The sequence below is a fragment of the Musca domestica genome, unplaced genomic scaffold (genome assembly GCF_030504385.1).
Source record: "Musca domestica strain aabys unplaced genomic scaffold, Musca_domestica.polishedcontigs.V.1.1 11, whole genome shotgun sequence".
NCBI classification, from domain to species: domain Eukaryota; kingdom Metazoa; phylum Arthropoda; class Insecta; order Diptera; family Muscidae; genus Musca; species Musca domestica.
In genome coordinates, this window is record NW_026712133.1 from 8,727,249 (window position 1) to 8,746,893 (window position 19,645).

The 19,645-nt window shown below is 34.3% G+C and overlaps 1 protein-coding gene across 17 annotated transcripts in view; it reads left to right on the top strand.

The window, feature by feature from the left end:
• LOC101890903 (uncharacterized) overlaps positions 1–19,645 on the top strand; it is a 65,562-nt gene that overhangs the window by 22,701 nt on the left and 23,216 nt on the right. For 16 of the 17 annotated variants that reach the window (XM_059130794.1, XM_059130800.1, XM_059130781.1 and 13 more), the window contains one exon: positions 19,476–19,604. In XM_059130794.1, coding sequence (XP_058986777.1) covers positions 19,476–19,604 — 129 coding nt within the window. Of the gene's footprint in view, positions 1–19,103; positions 19,226–19,475; positions 19,605–19,645 lie in introns of those variants that run through there. The other variant, XM_059130827.1, reaches the window with a different exon arrangement.

Genomic DNA, 19,645 nt, shown 5'->3' on the forward strand with positions numbered 1-19,645 from the left:
CGTGTTTGGTGCATCAAAAACATGAAATCGGTCGAAAATATATATGGGAGCTATATCCAAATCTGAACCGATTTCAATTTAATTTGACAAATTCATTTTGGATCCCAATTCCGTTACTTATTTTAAATTTCATTACAATTGGAAATACATATCGTGTTTGGTCCACCAAATACATGAAATCGGCCGAAAATGTATATGGGAGCTATATCCAAATCTGAACCGATTTCAATATAATTTGTGAAATCAATTTTTTAGATAAAATCTATCACACGTTTCAAATAATACATCTTAATTTGAACCGATTCTCACCAATTTCAATAGGGTTCGTCCTTGGGACAAACAAATATTGTTTGGAAAATTTATTCTCAATCGGATAATAAATGCGACCTGCGTTTTGTTCACAAAAATACATTGAGAGACAGACGGACTGTCACGCATAAATCGACTCAGAAAGTGTTTCTATGAAGATCCTCAATTGAAACTATGGGTCTATCTCACTTCCTTCTGCTTGTTACAAACAAATGCACAATGACATAATACCCTTACCACTATGTGGTGTAGGGCAAAAAATTTGGTATGTTTGACGTAATTCGGTAACATTCATATAAAAATTACGACGAAGACATTTAGGTTGGACTGTTAAATTTAATTTGTATTGTGGAGGTTTATTACTTTCATTCCGATACTTCCGTGACATCCCAAAAAATTATTTAATGTAGCTGCTTTAACAAAAATTCGACGAGATTTGCGATTTCCCCATTGTAGTAAAATGTCTTGTACCAAATAATAACATTGTAAAAATTGATCTTTTTTAAAATTCAACCAATTGTAAAGTTCTCTTATTACGAACATTAACTTTCTTTGCTATCTATCTTTGCTATCTTCAAAAAAAAATCTGCTAATGTTAAAAGTGCTCAACTTTGAAATTTCGTACACTTGACATATTTCGGTAACATTCATATAAATACGTTTTTTACTTGAATCTTGAAAAACGTCGACTGAGTACGCCGAATTTAGTTAAAAATGTCCATTTAATGAGGCCACACAGGAGGCAAATTCAGGCCTCTTTATTGCTGTCAAAGGTTTTCAGCGCGGACTCAATCCAAAAAGTAGAAACCACTAAAATATGTTTCAGAAATGTTACAATTCGATGCTGTGCACGAATATTTTTGGCAAAATAGAAATATTTTTGTATGTTTTTAGTTAGGAAGTTGAGTTTTGACAGCAAAAAAATAGACCAGTATTGGGATTCTCTAACAGAGTTTTTGCGTTAGCGACAAATATCGGTAAAATGACAACGCCAAATTATAAATGAAATTACTAATTAAAGTTCCCACCACTATTGCTATAGGTAGGAATTAGCGTCTACTTAATTTTGGTCCCTAATTAACCGAAAAGTTTTGTAACCATTTTAATTTTTGCCGGTAACTAAAAAAATGAGTTGGAGAATCGCATTAAAATTCGACATACTCGGTCGACGTTTTTCGCCACACCTGTTAAACACATGTATTCATATAATAGCTACCGAAATACGTCGAGCGTCCGAAATTTCAATTCAAAACAATTTTAACATTGACAATTGAACAATTCCTTTTTTGTTTGTTGGAAGTAGAAATGAAAAATACAAAAAATGTAAATGTTTGCAATTGGAAAATACCACAATTTGAGGGATTTCAAAATGATCAGTTTTTGCGACCTTATTAGTTGGTAAATGTTAGGATATAGAACCGGTATATTTCGGTATTACGGACATACAATACATTTCACCATACGGGGGAAGTTGAATATAGTGTACGCTACGTCGAATTTTAGGTAACGCTGTAATATCCAAATTTATTATATGCTAATATTTTTATACCCTCGCCTTGAAAAGGAGGGTATATTAAGATTGACATTCCGTTTTTAACCCCATAAAGAATATATATTCACGATCAGCATAAAAATCTAGGTAGATTTCACGATGTCCGTCTGTCTATTGAAATCAAGATACAGCCCACATTATTTGACGTAGAGCTTAAAAATTTGGCAGAGCAATTTGTATTGTGTCTAAGATGGTTGGTATTGGAAATGAGATATATTGGTCCGCGTTTTGGGATAGCCGTCATATAACGGTACCCCCGATACTATTTTTTTATGATTTTTGAATTTTGGACCGGCCGAACTTTCTGCTCTTTTACTTGTTCTTAGTATAGATTTGGCATCAATTTCAATATCTCATAGAGGTATAAAATAGTCCAGGGGCGGAGGACTTTATAGCTTCACCAAAAAAGGCAAGGATACTTCCTAGCAAACGGGATGCAGGACTTCGTCAGTTTTTTGCAATTGTAAGAATTTTTCAATGATTTATCTTCCCATATATCAATGAGTTTTTCACAATGAGCTTTCAATGAGTTTTTCACACGCTATTGTTGACATATTAGTTGTTAGTTGGTCCAGAATTGAGTTACATATGCATTCGAAATGGGTTTCAAAGTGATTTCTTCACAGTGACAAATGCGCCGCAATTGTAGAAAGTACCTTCGTGGTTGGTTGCACTTGCCCTGCAAATAATTGTGGACTCCGTGATCCATTAAAACAGCTGTGGGCTAGTTACAACAATGTCCTATTTAATGCAGCCATGAACCATGTCCTTGTCAAAAAAGTATTCTTTGCTAAGTTTTTCATCGTCTATTACCATAGAGTTATGACGTGGAATGGTTTTGAGACAACTTTCTATGGGGTAGTCGTATTATTTGTTGGGTGATTTCCAACAAGTCAGGTCTCAAGTGTTTTAGAAATTAATTTTTACTATTCTTAATGGAACTCTCCCACGAAAGTAGCGCTCGGATTCGTTTAACTAGGAAAAAAATAAACCAAATATTTTAATTTAAGCACGTCCCGTATATGTTCAAACAATTCTGTTTTTTTTTTCTTCTAAGTATATTGATACTACATCTACATTCCACATATAGTGTCACTATATGTCCCTCGGATATGACACGAATCTCGGGTTAGACAAGAATTTATCAATTTTAATTTTTTAATTTTTTTCAAATTCTATAAACTCCCCCAATTGCAAGACAAATGACATTAACGTTGAATCCCAATTTCGATCCTTTCCCTAATGGTACTTCTAAAATCTTAAGATAAATGCTTAGTTCCAAAACCTGCAAGATTCTAATAATTTTTGTAACAATACCTGATTTAGTACTAATTTGCAGGTTCTGGAGTAGTTATGTATGTATGCGCACTTCTAATACATATCATCTTTCTTCAAATTGTTATTGTTAAGTTACCATCATGTACAAACACATTGTCTGTGAACACTTAATAGTAAGTGCTGCTTGACATGCAACTGACCATAAGCAGTTCAACATCTCAATGTGGCACTTTAAGCTCTACTGTACTGTGCGCTTCAGAACATTTTCTATAGTAGGTAAACTTTAATAAAGGCATGAACGTAAGCCTCGAACGCAAAAGTTCAATAATGAGATCTAATCGAGAAAAATCTGTATACGATACGCATTACCAACGCAATATTTTAGCAAGGACGTGTAGCTTAAAATATATGGACATTTCTTGATCACAAAGAAGTCGAGTAGTTATTATACCCTCCACATTGAAAAGGATTAATATTCGTCGTAGACCCCGTAAAGTATATATATTCAAGATTACCATAAAATTCTCAGTCGATTCAACGATGGCCGTCTGCCCGTCTGTGGAAACGAAATGAAGAAGGTTGATAAAATTTTACTCAAATATATATTATGTCTGCAGGACTTTTGGTATTGAAAATGGGCCATGTAGGTACACGTTTTGGTATGGCTCCCGTAAAATGTACCCCCGTATTTTTGGTATTTTGATTTAAGCGCCATTATTTGCCGGAAATGTTTCGAATTTGGCATTAGATGTTCGTAATGGATACTACAGCCTAAGACAGAAAATTGTCTGTCTAATATAACGGGTATATTTGGTATTTTAAAGATTTTAACCTCCCTCCACAATTTGGAAGGATCTTGTAAAATTAAAAAAAAAAAAAAAAAAATCCATTGGAATATATCTGGCGTTACCTGCCAGAGAAGGCGATGCCTATTACAAACTCCAAATATCACATTAGAGATAATTCTGTTGAAAAATCTAGTGTGGTTAAAATCATCAAAATACCGAATATTGAAGGTACCGTTATATGGGGACTATACTAAATCTTAAACCTATGTGGACTGTTTTGTCTATGCAAGGATAATTTCCAAATACGGGCTAATTTTCAATAAATTTGGGTTTGAATTGTGTCTCAAAATAATCAAAAGACCTTTAATCTGCCGGAACAGGTATGTGGGGGCTAAACGCAAAACGTCCAAAAGTCCTGCAGAACTAATACACCCCTGAGTAAAATGTTATTAACCTATTTCAATTCGATTCAAAAATAAGAAAATACAAAGGCCTTTTCGACGAACACGCACACGTTGTTTAGGAACACTTAATGTTTGTAACAGTGGCTGAGTTGGTATGCCCTAATACCAATCAGAAGATAGCAAGTTCAACCCCACCATCACACAAACAAAATAACTAAACATGAAGATAATACCAATTCAAATCTGGTATTCTAAAAATAGAACGACTGCTTTTCCAACTCATTTATTTGGTATTAATGGCACTCTGGTAAGTATTTACTTCCTATGACATGTTCATCTTAAAATGGGGGTTTGAATGCTATTTTGTAGGTAGTTACTATAGCCAAAATGTGCTTCAAAAACCAGTTATTCTGGTAATGAGATTTTTTGCTAGAAAACATCTCGTTCTTTGTACAACCATATTTTGCTAAAGATATCAGGACAAATCAAATAGCCCCACTGTAACCAAATGCGTAAAGGCCATGAATTAATCATTTCATTTCAAATATTGTTGCAGGAAGCGTTTACTAAGAACTTGGTTCAAGCGTTCGTTGAATCAGTGAAGCATTTGTAGAATTTATCGCTATTGTGTTCCTGCAGCAGCGTCTTTGTTATTCAATAGAGGGCGTCATGAGCCTCAATCAGATCATGATGACACAATTAAGAAGTGAGGCATGCACATACATACGTGTAGAAGAATGTATCCGAGGAGACCTAATTGGCATGTGCTTGTGCCGAAACTGCTACATTGGGAGACTACGAACTATGCATTTTGAATACGAAACACCGGCTAGATAAGAAGAAAATTAATACAAATCGGAACACAACAGATCATGCTTTAGCAAAAGTATTTGTTTTGTCTCTCAAAAATGTTGAACCCTATGTGGGGGAGGTACCAGAAGAAATGGTCCGATCTGTACCATCTTTATAACAGGTCTTGTGTTGATGGAAATATTGAGATGTACCAAATCTGAATGGAATCGGCTGCCAATTTCAGGTTTTATGAGCATCATGAATACTCAAAATGTAGACCCTTTGTGGAGGGAGGTACCAAAAGGAGTGGACCGATATATTCCATCTGTATACCAGACCTTGGGTTAATAAAAACATTATGATGTGTGCAATTTAAAGACAATTGGACACTTACATCACATTTTAAAAGAGTTATAATTATTCAAAATTTTGATCCTTTGTGGGGGAGGTACTTGATGGAGTAGACCGAAAAAATCGGATTTTCCTTTCACTTTCTGTACAGTAAATTATTTTCTTTGAAAAAGTTGACATTTGGTGTGGGAGGTACCAGAAGAAGAGGACCGATATTGTCCATCTCCGAACTCGATCTAAGTTTGACAATAATATTACGATGTACCAAGTTTGGATCAAATAGGATACACCCTTCGAGAGTTATCGTGCGCACCAGCCAGCCAGACAGACAGACATAGCTAGATCGACTGCAAATGTCCTGAAACGGATTTTGTCCAAAGAGACCTAGTGCCTAAAACCGTTATTTCGATGAGGCACGTTTTGGCTACCCATATGGCTGAGGGTATAAAACATGTATGTTTCACTGTATTTGAAAATCCAATTTTGAAGTATGTTTACGTACAAATGAATTTGACTTTGAGAAACATACGCCAAGTTCAAAATGATTGGTCGAATATCACGGTTAAGCCCGGTTTTGTTGTTGTTCGACGTTGTAAAAACACTTCCTGACATGCTTGGATTTTCTTGTACAAGAAACAGTGATGCCTACATCTAAAGCATGAATTCAATTGTCTTTTATAAATTCGGAGTAAATTGTGATTTTAAATTTAAACTCTAGTTTACACACTCCATTTTGCTCGCTTAATATTATCCGACGGCCATAAAGAATGCTAGGTTTCTATCCTGTGCTAAATTCCAATAATAATGCGAAATTCCGTTTCGATTGGTCTTTAATTCTGATCTGATAGATCGACTGCAAAATCAGGAAAATTATCTGATCCATTTAAACCCCTTAATATTTTGCAAAACTCTTTAAAAACAATAAGTTTTTATTTTGACCTTAACCCAGCCCCCATGAAAATATTCCTGAGGATCAGACGATGATTTCGACCTGAATATAATAACCCAATACAAAATGTTACAAAATGTACAGTTCAATATTCTAAGTCGAATTATAAAACGAATTCGAAAGTTGCATGCTCAAAAAATACAAATTGCACACACACCACATAGTGGTAAGGGTATTATGTCTTTGTGCATTTGTTTGTAACATGGAGAAGGAAGCGAGATAGACCCATAGTTATTTTTGAGGATCTCCATAGCATCACTTTCTGAGTTGATTTATGCATGTCAGTCCGTCTGTTCATGTATTGTTGTGAACAAAATGCAGGTCGCATTTATTATCCGATTGAGATGAAATTTTCCAAACAACATTTGTTTGGTCCAAGGACCCGCCCGATTTGCCTTGTATTGTGCACCAAACGTGTAATATTAGCCCGAATATTTCAAAAAATCCGTGGAAAATTACCTCTGAGAAGTAAATCTAAGAGGGGTTCCTTCATAAGTAGTTTCTTTGTCATAGGTTGTAGTACCGATTCCGAACTTCAAATACAAAAATTTGAAACAATTCCGGTAGGTAATAACGCTAAAATCATCAAAATACCGAATACCGCGAGGTATCGTAATGTGGGGGCTATACGAAGACCTGAACCTACATAGACAATAATTCCGTCAAAATCCTCAAAATACGAATATAGGGAGGTATTATTATGGGGGTTATTATATGGGGGGGGCCGACTTGGCCCATTTACCAACTTATCGTCTATCTCAATTCTTTTGAAAGCTAGCGTATTTACAACAGACAGATAGACAAACGGACATCGCTAAAACCACTTAGAATTTTACGCTGATCAAGAATATACAGGGTGAGATGAAAAAACTGCCACCAACTTCAGACTGCTGTCATTTCTAAGCCACTAGTCCGACAGCTGTTAAAATTATTCCAGTGACAGTTCATTATATTGTTTACAAGCGTACATATAATTCAAGCGTCATAGTGTGATTTCTTTATTATATTTGGTCGGGAAACCACAATTGGCTATCGTTAGAGCACTCCAGCATTTAAATGTGAATAAATCTTTTGTGTCTAGTACCATCCCTCGTTACCGTGATACTGGTAGCGTAGCCCGATGTCAAGGAAGTGGGCGGAAGAAAACAGCACCATCAGCAGAAATGGTTCGAAAAGTAAAGAAGCGACTTGATCGACACCCTCGTCGCAGTGGCCGAAAAATGGCTCGTGATCAGAACATATTCCAGTGACAGCTCATTAAACAATGAGCTCGTGGTAAAGCCATTGAAATTCCAACAAGTGCAAGAACTTACACCGCAACAGAAAAAAACAGACTCAAAAGAGCTGAAGAGTTGCTTCGCTTGGCCGAATGTGGTGAACTGCCGAATTTGGTTTTCTCCGATGAGTTCGTTGTCCAGCAGTTTGTAAACAAACAAAATTATCGTGTTTACTTGCTAAGGAGGTCAGCTGAAAATGTGCACCTTCTGTTGGCCACCAGAATTCAAGCGCCGGCCATGGTGATGGTGTGGACCGCCATATCAGCCGATAGTTGCTCTCCGCTCGTATAACTTGGTGTATTAAAGCCTTGGGCACGCAAACATTTTGGCCGCATACCTTGGACATTCCAACAGCACTCACACTCAGCACGCGCCACCCAAGAATGGTTACAAAATGAGGTTCCTCGCCCACCAAAATGTCCGGATACCAATCCGTTGGGCTATTGTGTTTAGAGTATTTTGGAAAGCAAGGTTGGCAATAAAAATACCAAACTGTCGATCACCTCAAGCAAGCGCTTCGCAGGGAATGGACCAAAATACCGCAGAGCAACATTCGGGTAGCGTGTGACGGTTTGATTGGCATTAATTCGTGCCAAAGGTGACCAATTCGAACAAATCTAAACTTATTCTAAAAAAAAAATTATGGCGTTTGACTTTGTTGCAGTTTTTTATCTCACCCTGTATATACTTTGTTGGGTCTGACATCGGTATTTCGAGGAGTGACAAAGTGAATGGCAATGTTAATATACCCTTGATTGAAGGGTGGAGGGTATAAAAATTAAATATTTGTAACTTCGTGTGAGCGTTACTTTAATCGTTTCCTTTGTCTTCGTACTTTGGTTGTAATAATGTAAACACGAACATAACTAAATTTTACATCTCAGCGTCAAACGTTTTGTCAATTTATCCAAAGGATATTTTCTCTTATTTAGACTTTTTTCCCTTCTACATGCCTTCGGTGTTTGGTCCGAGAACAGATCAACGACGCCACACAACTTCCCGCTCGAAGTCGGACCGAATTCGGTCATTTTGTTTCGCTGGGATAACAAGCCATACAAATAGGAAATGCTAATTGATTTATAGCTGTGCCCTACATCGGTTTATGCATTATGCCACCATACATGCTCCTATTTCTACATGTGTTCTTTTAACAGGGAAAAAATTTCAAGTAAAAATTGTAAAAATAGTTCAATATTGCATTATATAGCAGGTTCTGAACATAAAACGAACAAAATTATTGCATCGTGAAATTAAAGTTATGAACCTATATAAAATGGTTATAGTCAGGAGAGTCCGACACTGTGATACTCTAGCGTACACTGCAAACATAGTGACAAACACTTCTGGTAGAATGTTCGTCTATTCACTTTAATGGTTTAATCTTGTCCACCGAGGAGTACTCCAAAATAAGGCAAAGTTTAGTTCATCCTAGACAAAACAATTAAATGTTGATTCGAAACTAATGATCCACTCGCGAAGATAAAGAAAATATTTAGAAATATAGAAAATTCCATTCGACAAATCCCCCACGGTGCATCATACTTGTGTGAATAATAGGATTAGCAAAAGAGTCAATGATCTACAGTCATTGAGGGTTACGGTCGCTATTATGGCTCTGATAAATTTTTATTGTGATGAGAATGCTATTTTTCTCTAATCTGAAGTAATTGTTCTCAGTTGTTTTCCCGTTTTGTTGTTATCGCGGATGAAACTTATAGATAAGAGCTTAAGCTCTTTCTAACCCGATTTTTATATTTGGTGCACAAAAAACTTGAGATCGGAGGAAGACATCTTTGAGAGCTATAATTACATGTAAGCCGATCTCAATAACATTTTGCAAAGTATTTCTTTAGGATATGCCGAATATTATTAAGCCTTTGGGGTCGGATGATTTTTGAAGCTAAAGCTATATCGGAACCGATTTTTACCAAATTTCCCACACTTGTTTCTAGGCCGAATTCGGTTGCATGGGCTAAATTTCATCTTATTTTCGCAAATATTGTGTATTTGGTGCACAAATAACGTGAAATCGGGCGAAGATAAATCTGTTAAGGTAGCTGCATCTAAAACTGGTCAGAATATCACCAATTTCAATGGGTATCGTCGAATGAACTGGCCAAATTTGCAATTGAACAATAAATGCTACTTGTACTTTCCTTACAAAAATACAATAAAACGACTCAGAATTCGATTTTACGGAGATCATCAAATGGAACTATGGGTGTATCTCGTTTTCTTTCGCATAGAACAAACAAATTGAAAAAAATATACGCTTACCACTGCTGGGTGTTATGTGATTTGCTCTCTAACACTGTTCGACCCTCAATCATGATATAACTTTTTTGTTTCCCAAATAGACATTGTTCACTTCAAAAACGGACTCTGAACAACGGTTAAATATTTCCTATTCCAATAAATGAAAGTATTTATCAAAAGAATAAATTACAACATTTTAAAACTCGGAAAAAATTAATTACGAAAGATAGATTTAAATATAATCAATAGATTCTTCTTTTAAAGGTTAACCAAAGGCAGTAAAAGCAAGTAAAAATCCCTAAGTTCGGGCGGGCCGAATTTTTAATACCCTCCACCATTGTGTAAAGAAAACATTTTTATATAACAGTCGTTCTATGGGGCCATACCGAAACGGGAACCTATGTAGACATTTTTTGTTATCTAAATCGAGTCTTAAATACCAAATTTAGAACAACTTCGTGGGCAAATGTGACTAGGATTATCAAAATATCGAATATCGGTGGGTACCGTTACATGTGCTCTATAGGAAAACATTGACCTACTTTTTCAATGTTCTGCCCCAGGAGTTAGAACCCAATACCCATTTTTTGACAAATCGGAGAAAAAATGTAATAAAAATCATCTAAATACCAGAAACTGGGAGGTACCGTTATATGGGGGCTATACGTGGACCTATATGTAAAATGTTCCGCCACCGTAGCTAGAACCCATTACGAACAAACATACTTTATGGGGTCTACGACGAATATTTGGAGATGTTACAAACGGAATGAAAAATGTCTTTTCAAGGAAGAAGTCAGAAAGTGTAATAAAAAACTATGGGGTTACAAATGTGACATATTTCTCTATTTATGAAAACGCTCTTCATGTTATGCCCTGTCTGATCAAACGCATTAGGGTGCGTTAGATCGTCAGACTCAAACCCATCATTATAACATGTAATGACCAAAAAATGTGGACGCTAAGTAGAGTGTCATACAGATATAAAACAATAATGAAACAATCATCAAAGGAAAAGAGCAAACACATAATGAAGGCTTGATACGAACGCAATCTATACGACGTTACGACACGAAAACTACAAATATTTTATGTCAATAGTATTTAAGGTACTTCTATTGGTATAATTTCGTAGTTATTTATCCATATCCATAGTAAAAAATGTTGCGAACATACAGAGGTATAAATGAAAACTAGTTGAAAAGTATCACTCGGTTTGGCCGATAGATGCATGCCCTCAGCCAATGTTCGTTATTTAAATATATATTAAATATATATTATTCATAACATTGACTTTTTATTGGGGGCACCAGAAGGAGTTGTCCAATATATTCCATCCTCACACCAGATATTGTGATAATTAAGATCTTGCGATGTACGAAATTTAACGAAAATTGTACGACACATTGTATGGGAGTTATATATATTCAAAATGTTTACACTTTGTGGGGGAGGTATTTGCTGGAGTGGGCCGATATTGTTCATTTTCACACCAGACTTAGCACTGACAACAATATTGGGATTTAGAATGTTTGCACATAATAGAATGATCATTTGTCTTTCTACGATGTGAAATATTTCCTTTGAAAACGCTGCCCGTTTGTGGGGGAGGTCCCAGAGGAGGCGCACCAGCCAGCCAGACAGACGGACACCCATAGATAGATTCCAAATATCCTAAAACCGAGACATTGCCTTTGAATGTTTCATAAAAACCCGTTTACCACGAAAACCCAATGAAAAACTATGAATTTCTCTTTATTTTCTAATATCCTCATATATTCATGAATCTTTGATGACTGAAAAACTCAAATAGAGAAAAAAAAGAACAATCAAGTGACAATAATGATAAAAGTCATTATTTTTAAAGGTGTCACATTTTTATTTTCTCATTGTCATGGCCATAAAGGTAATTGTAACCAAAACAAAATTATCAGATAAGATCATAACTAATTGAAGCCAACTAACTTAGTTTTTAATCTAAAGGCCTTGGCAATTACTCAGTCTATCTAATACGCGACAATGGACATTTTTAATTTTTTTCTACCTTATGCCATAATACGCCAAGTCCATTGCTCTGTTCTAGGACTTGCAAAAATGTTACTACGATAACCGACAGTTTCTTTATAGGTAAATAGTAAAGTCTTGAAGGTTCTGAAACGGAGCACATATCTTTCAGCCAACCAAGAAAAATCATGAAAAATTCTTGAATAACGAATTAAAGAGAAAATGTGAATCTTTGGAACAGATAATAGCTACGTCTGATAGAATTTTCTTTGATTTTACATTCCACTGTAGTGGGGAAGGTGGGTATTTTTGTTCGGTACCTCGCACAGTGGCGCAGAAAAAATTCTGTAATTGTTGAACGGACAGAAGTATTACACCACACTCTGGTCGGGGTATTATGTCTTTATGCATTTGTTTGTAACACAGAGAACAAAGCGAGTTAGATCTATTGTTCCTTTTGATGATCTGCATATAATCACATGCATGCCCCTCCGTCCGTCTGTCCATCAGTGTTGCCACCTCGTGTGTAATTACACATATTGTGTGTAATTTTTTGTTGCATGTGTAGCCCATATGCAATGAGTGACGTGGGTAATTTATAGTTTTACTAATTTTAATACTTTTTATAATCCTCCTCTTCTCAAATGTTACCGCAGAAAGAATATTTAGCCGATGATTTTGGGAAAGGCAGGAAGTGAGTACGATTCTTATTTACTAGAGAATGTTCGACACTCAGAGTTCTTGCTTTTTAAATAAATTGTAAAACTAAATAATTAAATAAATAAATATAATAATTGTAAAACTGATTTCAGAAACACGCACAAATATATATTTTAGCTATAAATGATTATATAAATATATTATATATCTATAAAAGAGGGAAATGTTTGTATGTTTGTTTGTTTGTAATTCATGGACTCGTAAACAGATACAGTCTCCAAATTTGTAATGCTTAACGAAATTTGAAACAAAAATAAATTTGCCAAATTCTATTGAAATCGGTTCGGATTTGGATATATCTCCCATACATATTTTTTTAGCCGATTTCACGTATTTGATGCATTAAACACGCTGTGTACGCCACATTTCAATGAAATTTGAAAAGCTTGATGGAATGGATGGACGAAATGTGGTACCAAAAAAATTTGCTAAATTATATTGAAATCGGTTGAGTTTTGGATGTAGCTCCCTATATATATATATATATATATATATATATATATATATATATATATATATATATATATATATATATATATATATATATATATATATATATATATATATAATATATATATGGAAACTTTTTTTAAATTTCCTTTCTACCCCGAGTTAGGTTTTTAGTTAGTTAGTATATAACGTAATCTTAACTCTCCTTCCAACCTTAGGTATCTGTTTGGGGTCAGAGGAACTGCCCACACCTACTTCTTTAAATCTGTATGTAAACAAATTAAAAAAGTATAGTAACACATTAATTGAGCACGGCTGGGCCGATTTGACTCAAATTTTCTGTTGGTTATTTGTAATTACAGTGGAAACGTTTTCATAAAAGAAAATTTTGAGAAAAGCCTCTATAAAAATCGCGGAACTGAAAAAAATTGACTTTTCTATTTAAATATGGAGTTTTGTGTAGAATTGTTTCAAAATGCCTTTTGGAAAAATACTTTTCAAATCATCAAAACATTAAAAATCTCATCGTACTTTTAAATTGGGGCTATGCCTAATGGGAAACCAATAGTAGCCAGTTATTTCCGGTATTGATTTCACAATACCGAAAACTTTAAATGTCAAGTTACAGATTTTGGCTTAAAATGTGTGTTTAGGCTAATTTGGGGGTGGAGGGGCCATTAAAAAACAGTTAATGTATATGTTTTAATACATGTTATCTATATATATATATATATATATATATATATATATATATATATATATATATATATATATATCGGCCGATTTTATGTATGTTATGCACCAAACTCGATATATATATACCGATTCCAATGAATGTGTGGCGGAATTTGGTTACAATAATAAATTTGACAAAATAATTTTCGGCCGAATTCACGTATTTGACGCACCAATTTCAATGAAATACGGAATTTGGTGTCAAAGTAAATTTGGTCAAATTATATTGACCCAAAACGCCTTTGTAATGGTATTAGGTTAACTAAAGAACTACACAAAAATGTAATTGAGGATACGATTTTTACGGGGAAGTGTGTACGTAAAAATTCGCAAATAAAAATGTGAGTTAAAAAATATACAACACATTTTTTTTTAATTTTTCATAATTTTAAATATGGAATGATTTTTTCCAATTTGACATGCTTTATTGAATTTTAGATTTTTTTTTTGAATTCAAAATCTAAGCCAAAGAATATGGGATGAGTTTTTAGAAAAAGAAAACGTCTTTTCGAAAAATTTTAATTATTATTCATAACTCTTAAATTAAAGCCTATGGCTGAAAATTGGACCAGGTTTTTTCAAACACTTTAAATCTACCGGTACGTGTATATATATATATATATATATATATATATATATATATATATATATATATATATATATATATATATATATATATATATATATATAAATAATATATATTTATTTATATATTATATATATTTATTTATATATATAAATAAATATATAGTAGTTAGAATGAGGTTATGTATAGAATATCGCTGGCTAAGATCACGATCCAAGTGGCCAATTCTGGTATTCAAAACGCGAAAAATATGGCCGGGAAATGACTGATGTGGCAATTGAATAGTTTCTCTGTTTGTACGACATGTGCGCCGTCTCGATGAAACCACATGCCCTCTACATTCATTTCTTCATTTCTAGGCAAGAAAAAACTTCACAGTACGCAACATCATTGACTGTTTGCGCTTGACCTGCCTCACATTCACAAATAAAAGGTCTAATAATTTCTCTAGCCCAAAAACCACACCACACAATAACACGTCGAGGATGTATTTGTTCTCATGAATCACTCCAGGATTTTTCTCATCCTAAATGCGACAATTCTTTCTGTTGACGAAGGCATCAAGATGGAAATGGACCATGACACTATGCTCACGTAGTCAAATACTGATGTGATCGATTACTCGATATATGCCAATTTTGTGACAGAATCAAAAAATGCCGTAAAATCACTACTCCGAACTGGACGATTACCAAAAAGTACCACAGGGCATGGCTTAAGCGGTATGTTGTACGAAAATAAGCCCCCTCTATAGGCTTCTATTCTGACCATAAACCCACCTCCATTTCGCGAGGATCGGCCCATAATTGCGACCTTTAGCGTGATTACAAATTAACATGGATAGACGGGCGGACGGACGGACATAGCTAGATCGACTCAGCTCGGCGAGATTTGTAGATCCATATATACTTTCCTATTTGGGAAACCAATATTTCGAGATGTTACATAATTTTATAATACCCCCAACACATAGTGTTGTAGGGTAGAAACATTAAGTTCGGCTGGGCCATTGGGTAAAGAAAGCATCTATATATATAAATGTAAGTTGTGTTAGTTACTACGCTTATAACTTAAGAACCGCTGGATTAATTTTAACGATTCACACAAATTCGGAGTTGTCTACTCTCCGAAAAGGATAATATCCAAAAAAATCGCGTAAAAATGTGATATATTAACATTTTCATTTTGACTTTTCAAATGTACAATAGTAATGTTTTATTTTGCATGATTTTTTTTCCATTTTGACTTACTTTTTTCTAATGTACATTTGTAGTGTTTTTTTATATTTTATTTTTGAATTCGAATATTTATACCAATTTATTTAATTGACTTGATTTCTTGAGAACTGAAATTGATGGCGGGTTACATGGAAGTGTAGTAGCGAATTATGTGGTGGCGAAACGGAATAGATGATATCGAAATAATTTAACGCGGTCACACCAAAGTTAAAAGATAATTACTTTTTCTAAATCGCTGAAAAATCATGAAAAAGAGATCTCATTGCAAAAATCAAAAAAAACATTTTCAATGGAATCGAATTTTAAAGTAATAGTACATTCTATTGACAAACTTTGTAAGGAAGGATCTTAAAACATTTGCTGTAAAAAATCAGCGAAAAAGTTGAAGACTTTTTCAATTTGTTATTCTTTTTAAAAGAAAGTTGTGTTAGTTACTACGCTTATAACTTAAGAACCGCTGAACTGATTTAAATGATTCATACAAATTCGAAATTGTCTCCTATCCGAAAAGGATAATACCCAAAAAAATCGCGTACAAATGTGATATATCAAAATTTTCATTTTGACTTTTGAAATGTACAATAGTAATGTTTTATTTTGCATGATTTTTTCCATTTTGACTTACTTTTTTTCTAATGTACATTTGTAGTGTTTTTTATATTTTATAGCTGAACCCGGTGCGCTTCGCTACCCCTTTTGATTTTATATGCATTCAAAATTTTATTTACGAATATATGTTGGTTAAAAAAAAAGTTAAAAATTAAAAAATAATTTTGCACTACTTTAATGCGTAAATAACCAAAACCATTAGAAAAGCAGTGACATGACATACATACACGAAGGGTTTGTCTTTCGGATTTATTTATTTCATAGCAAATACCAAGCGTGCAGTAAACTGCAATATTTTGAAGTTGAGTGGCATTTCTATTGCAATTAGTGAATTCGAGATAGCAACATACTTCGCCGTAATAAGCGTATTTCAAATCAATTGTTGTGTTGTTTTTTAGTGTTAGCCTAAGGCGCTGTGGGTCAATGGTTCTTATTAAAATCAAATCCCAATCTGATCCGATTTAAATATAATTTAAAAAAAAAAATACTTCTACACCAAACTCCGCCACACCTTTCATATTTCATTGAAATTGGTGCGTCAGATATGTGAAATCGGCCGATAATATATATATGGGAGCTATATCCAAATCTTAACTAATTTCCAATTAATTTGTCACATTTATTATTGTAACCAAATTCCGCCACACATTCTGAATTTCATTGGTATCGGTCATATATATCATGTTTGGTACATAACATATATGAAATCGGCCGAAATATATATGTTAGCTATATCCAAACCTCAACTGATTTCAATATAATTTGGCAATTTTTTCAAATTACTGCTCATTTGACTGGAAAATTTTGCTACGATATTTACCATACTAAAAATTAATTTGATCCCTTACATGGGGATAAGATTGATATATACTTTTAAATGGATTTGTATAGCATATCCACACATTTGAAGCCCACGGTTTAAAAATTGAAGACCACGGCTTAAATATGGATACAGGTATTTTAAAACACTTTTAATCGACCAGTACGGGAACACTTATATCAGTCATATCTGTGAATAATTATGCTTTGACAAATATGCATAATAGACAAAAACTACGGGCCGGCAACGCGGACCGGGCCAGCTAGTTTTTATATAAAAGTATATGGATTCAAGGGAGTTCCACTTTAAACTACAAATTCTAGCATGACCGTTTGAATAATGCTGTTAAACTTTTCCAAAAAGCCATAAAGTGAGGTGAGGCCGTTCTATGGGGGCCATACCAAAACAGGAACCTATGTAGACAATTTTATACTACAAGTATTGTTATCTATTGCGAGTCCTAAATACCGAATTTCGTGGGTAAAAGTTAATAGGATTATCAAAATACCGAATATCAGTGGGTACCATATATGCGCAATAGGAAAACTTGGACCTAGATATTTAATGTTCTGCCACAGGAGCTTAGGCCCATTGTGAACTACAAATACCAATTTTTTCGTGAAAAACTTCGACTTAAACCATCAAAATACCAAATCTCGGAAGGTACCCTTATATGGCGGCTATATCGAAAAGAGGAATGATATATCTCCTTTTCATTACCAACCAGTCTAGACACAAGAAAATTAATGTGCTAAATTTTGAAGCTCAATGTCAAATAATGTGAGCTATATCGTGATTTCAACAGACAGACAGACAGACATCGTTAAATCGACATAGAATTTTATGCTGATAATGAATATATATATATATATATATATATATATATATATATATATATATATATATATATATATATTTATATATATATATATATATATATATATATATATATATATATATATATACTTTATGGGTCTACAACCAATATTTAGGGATGTTACAAACAGAATTACAAATTTAATATGTATGAAGTTGAAGTTGTGAAACATCCGATCTTTTCTCCCATATGTGAATCATTTGTGGGTTTTATTACATCCTTAGCCATATGGCTACAGAGCGTATATATCATTTTATACGGCCGAATCATGCTTCATAGAAAAAACGGCTTTAGACCCTAGGACCAAACACGTTTCAGGACATTTGCAGTCGATCTAGGGGTTCCGTCCGTCTGTCTGTCTGGCTGATAAGCACGATAATTCTCGAAGGGAGTATCCGATTTGATCCAAACATGGTACATCGTAATATTATTGTCAAATTTAGATCGAGTCCGGAGATGTATCCACTTCTTCTGTTACTTTCCCCATTCAACATTTTTAAAGAAAATTATTTATTTCATAGGAAATGATAATTCGATTTTGCGAAAACTTAAAATATTAGAATGTACCAAGTTTGAATGGAATCGGGTGTTAATTTTGGGTTTTATGAGCTTCTTGTGTATTCAAAATATTGACCCTTTTGTGGGGGAGGTACTTGATGGAGTGGACCGATATTGTCATTTTCGCGCCTTACGTAGCACTGATGGAAATATTATAATTTGACAAGTTGGCGCAAAACTGGATATCATCGGATTTATGTGCAATAAAATATTTTTCGACCTCTAGTAGGGGCGAAGTGGACCGATATTGCCCATCTCCGAACTCTATCTAATTAGATACTCCTTTCGAGAGTTATCGTGCGCACGGACGGATATTGCCAAATCGACTCCAAATGTCCTGAAAAGGATTTGGTCCAAAGAGACCTAAGGTCTAAAACCGTTATTTCGATGAAATACGCTTTGACCGTATCAAATGATATATACCCCCACTAGCCATATGGCTGAGGGCAAAAAAAAAACAAATCTTTGTTAGCTACAAAAACCTCTGCTGCTTCTGATTAATCTGTAATTAACAGAAGTCAAGAACTTTTGGATAATCTAACGAAAACATCAAACAAATCTAACGAAAACAATATATGACTTATCTAAATTTACATTATACCATATTCGCCTGCTTACTAGTATTATTGTTGTAGATTAGTTCGCACCTTGATCTTCTGCTTATTTTGAAAGGTAAGATATTATGTGTTGGTCAGTCCTGATAAATGTTTGTTTTTCAGTTACCCTGTAACTATTTCCTAATTAATCAGTTGTATAGCATACACTTCTACATATACACAGCAGCGATCTGTTCAGCTATTTATATTACCAAGCGTCCCTGCAGGCCTATACTGCAACTTGTTGTTAAGGAAACTAACAGCAATGTTTTTTTGAGAGTAAGAGTTCGTTTCAAATTAATCGACTGTGAGTTTTCATTTTTCAGAAGAGACCAGATGACATTGAACATGCCATTCCACAGTGAACCACATCGGACGTTATATCTGTCGTTCCAGAATATCACAGTGCTGCACAATGATCGTAAGATATTGGACAATGTCAGTGGGGCGGCATGGTATGTTTGAATGATATGTTTTTTACGTATTCAGGATTTAA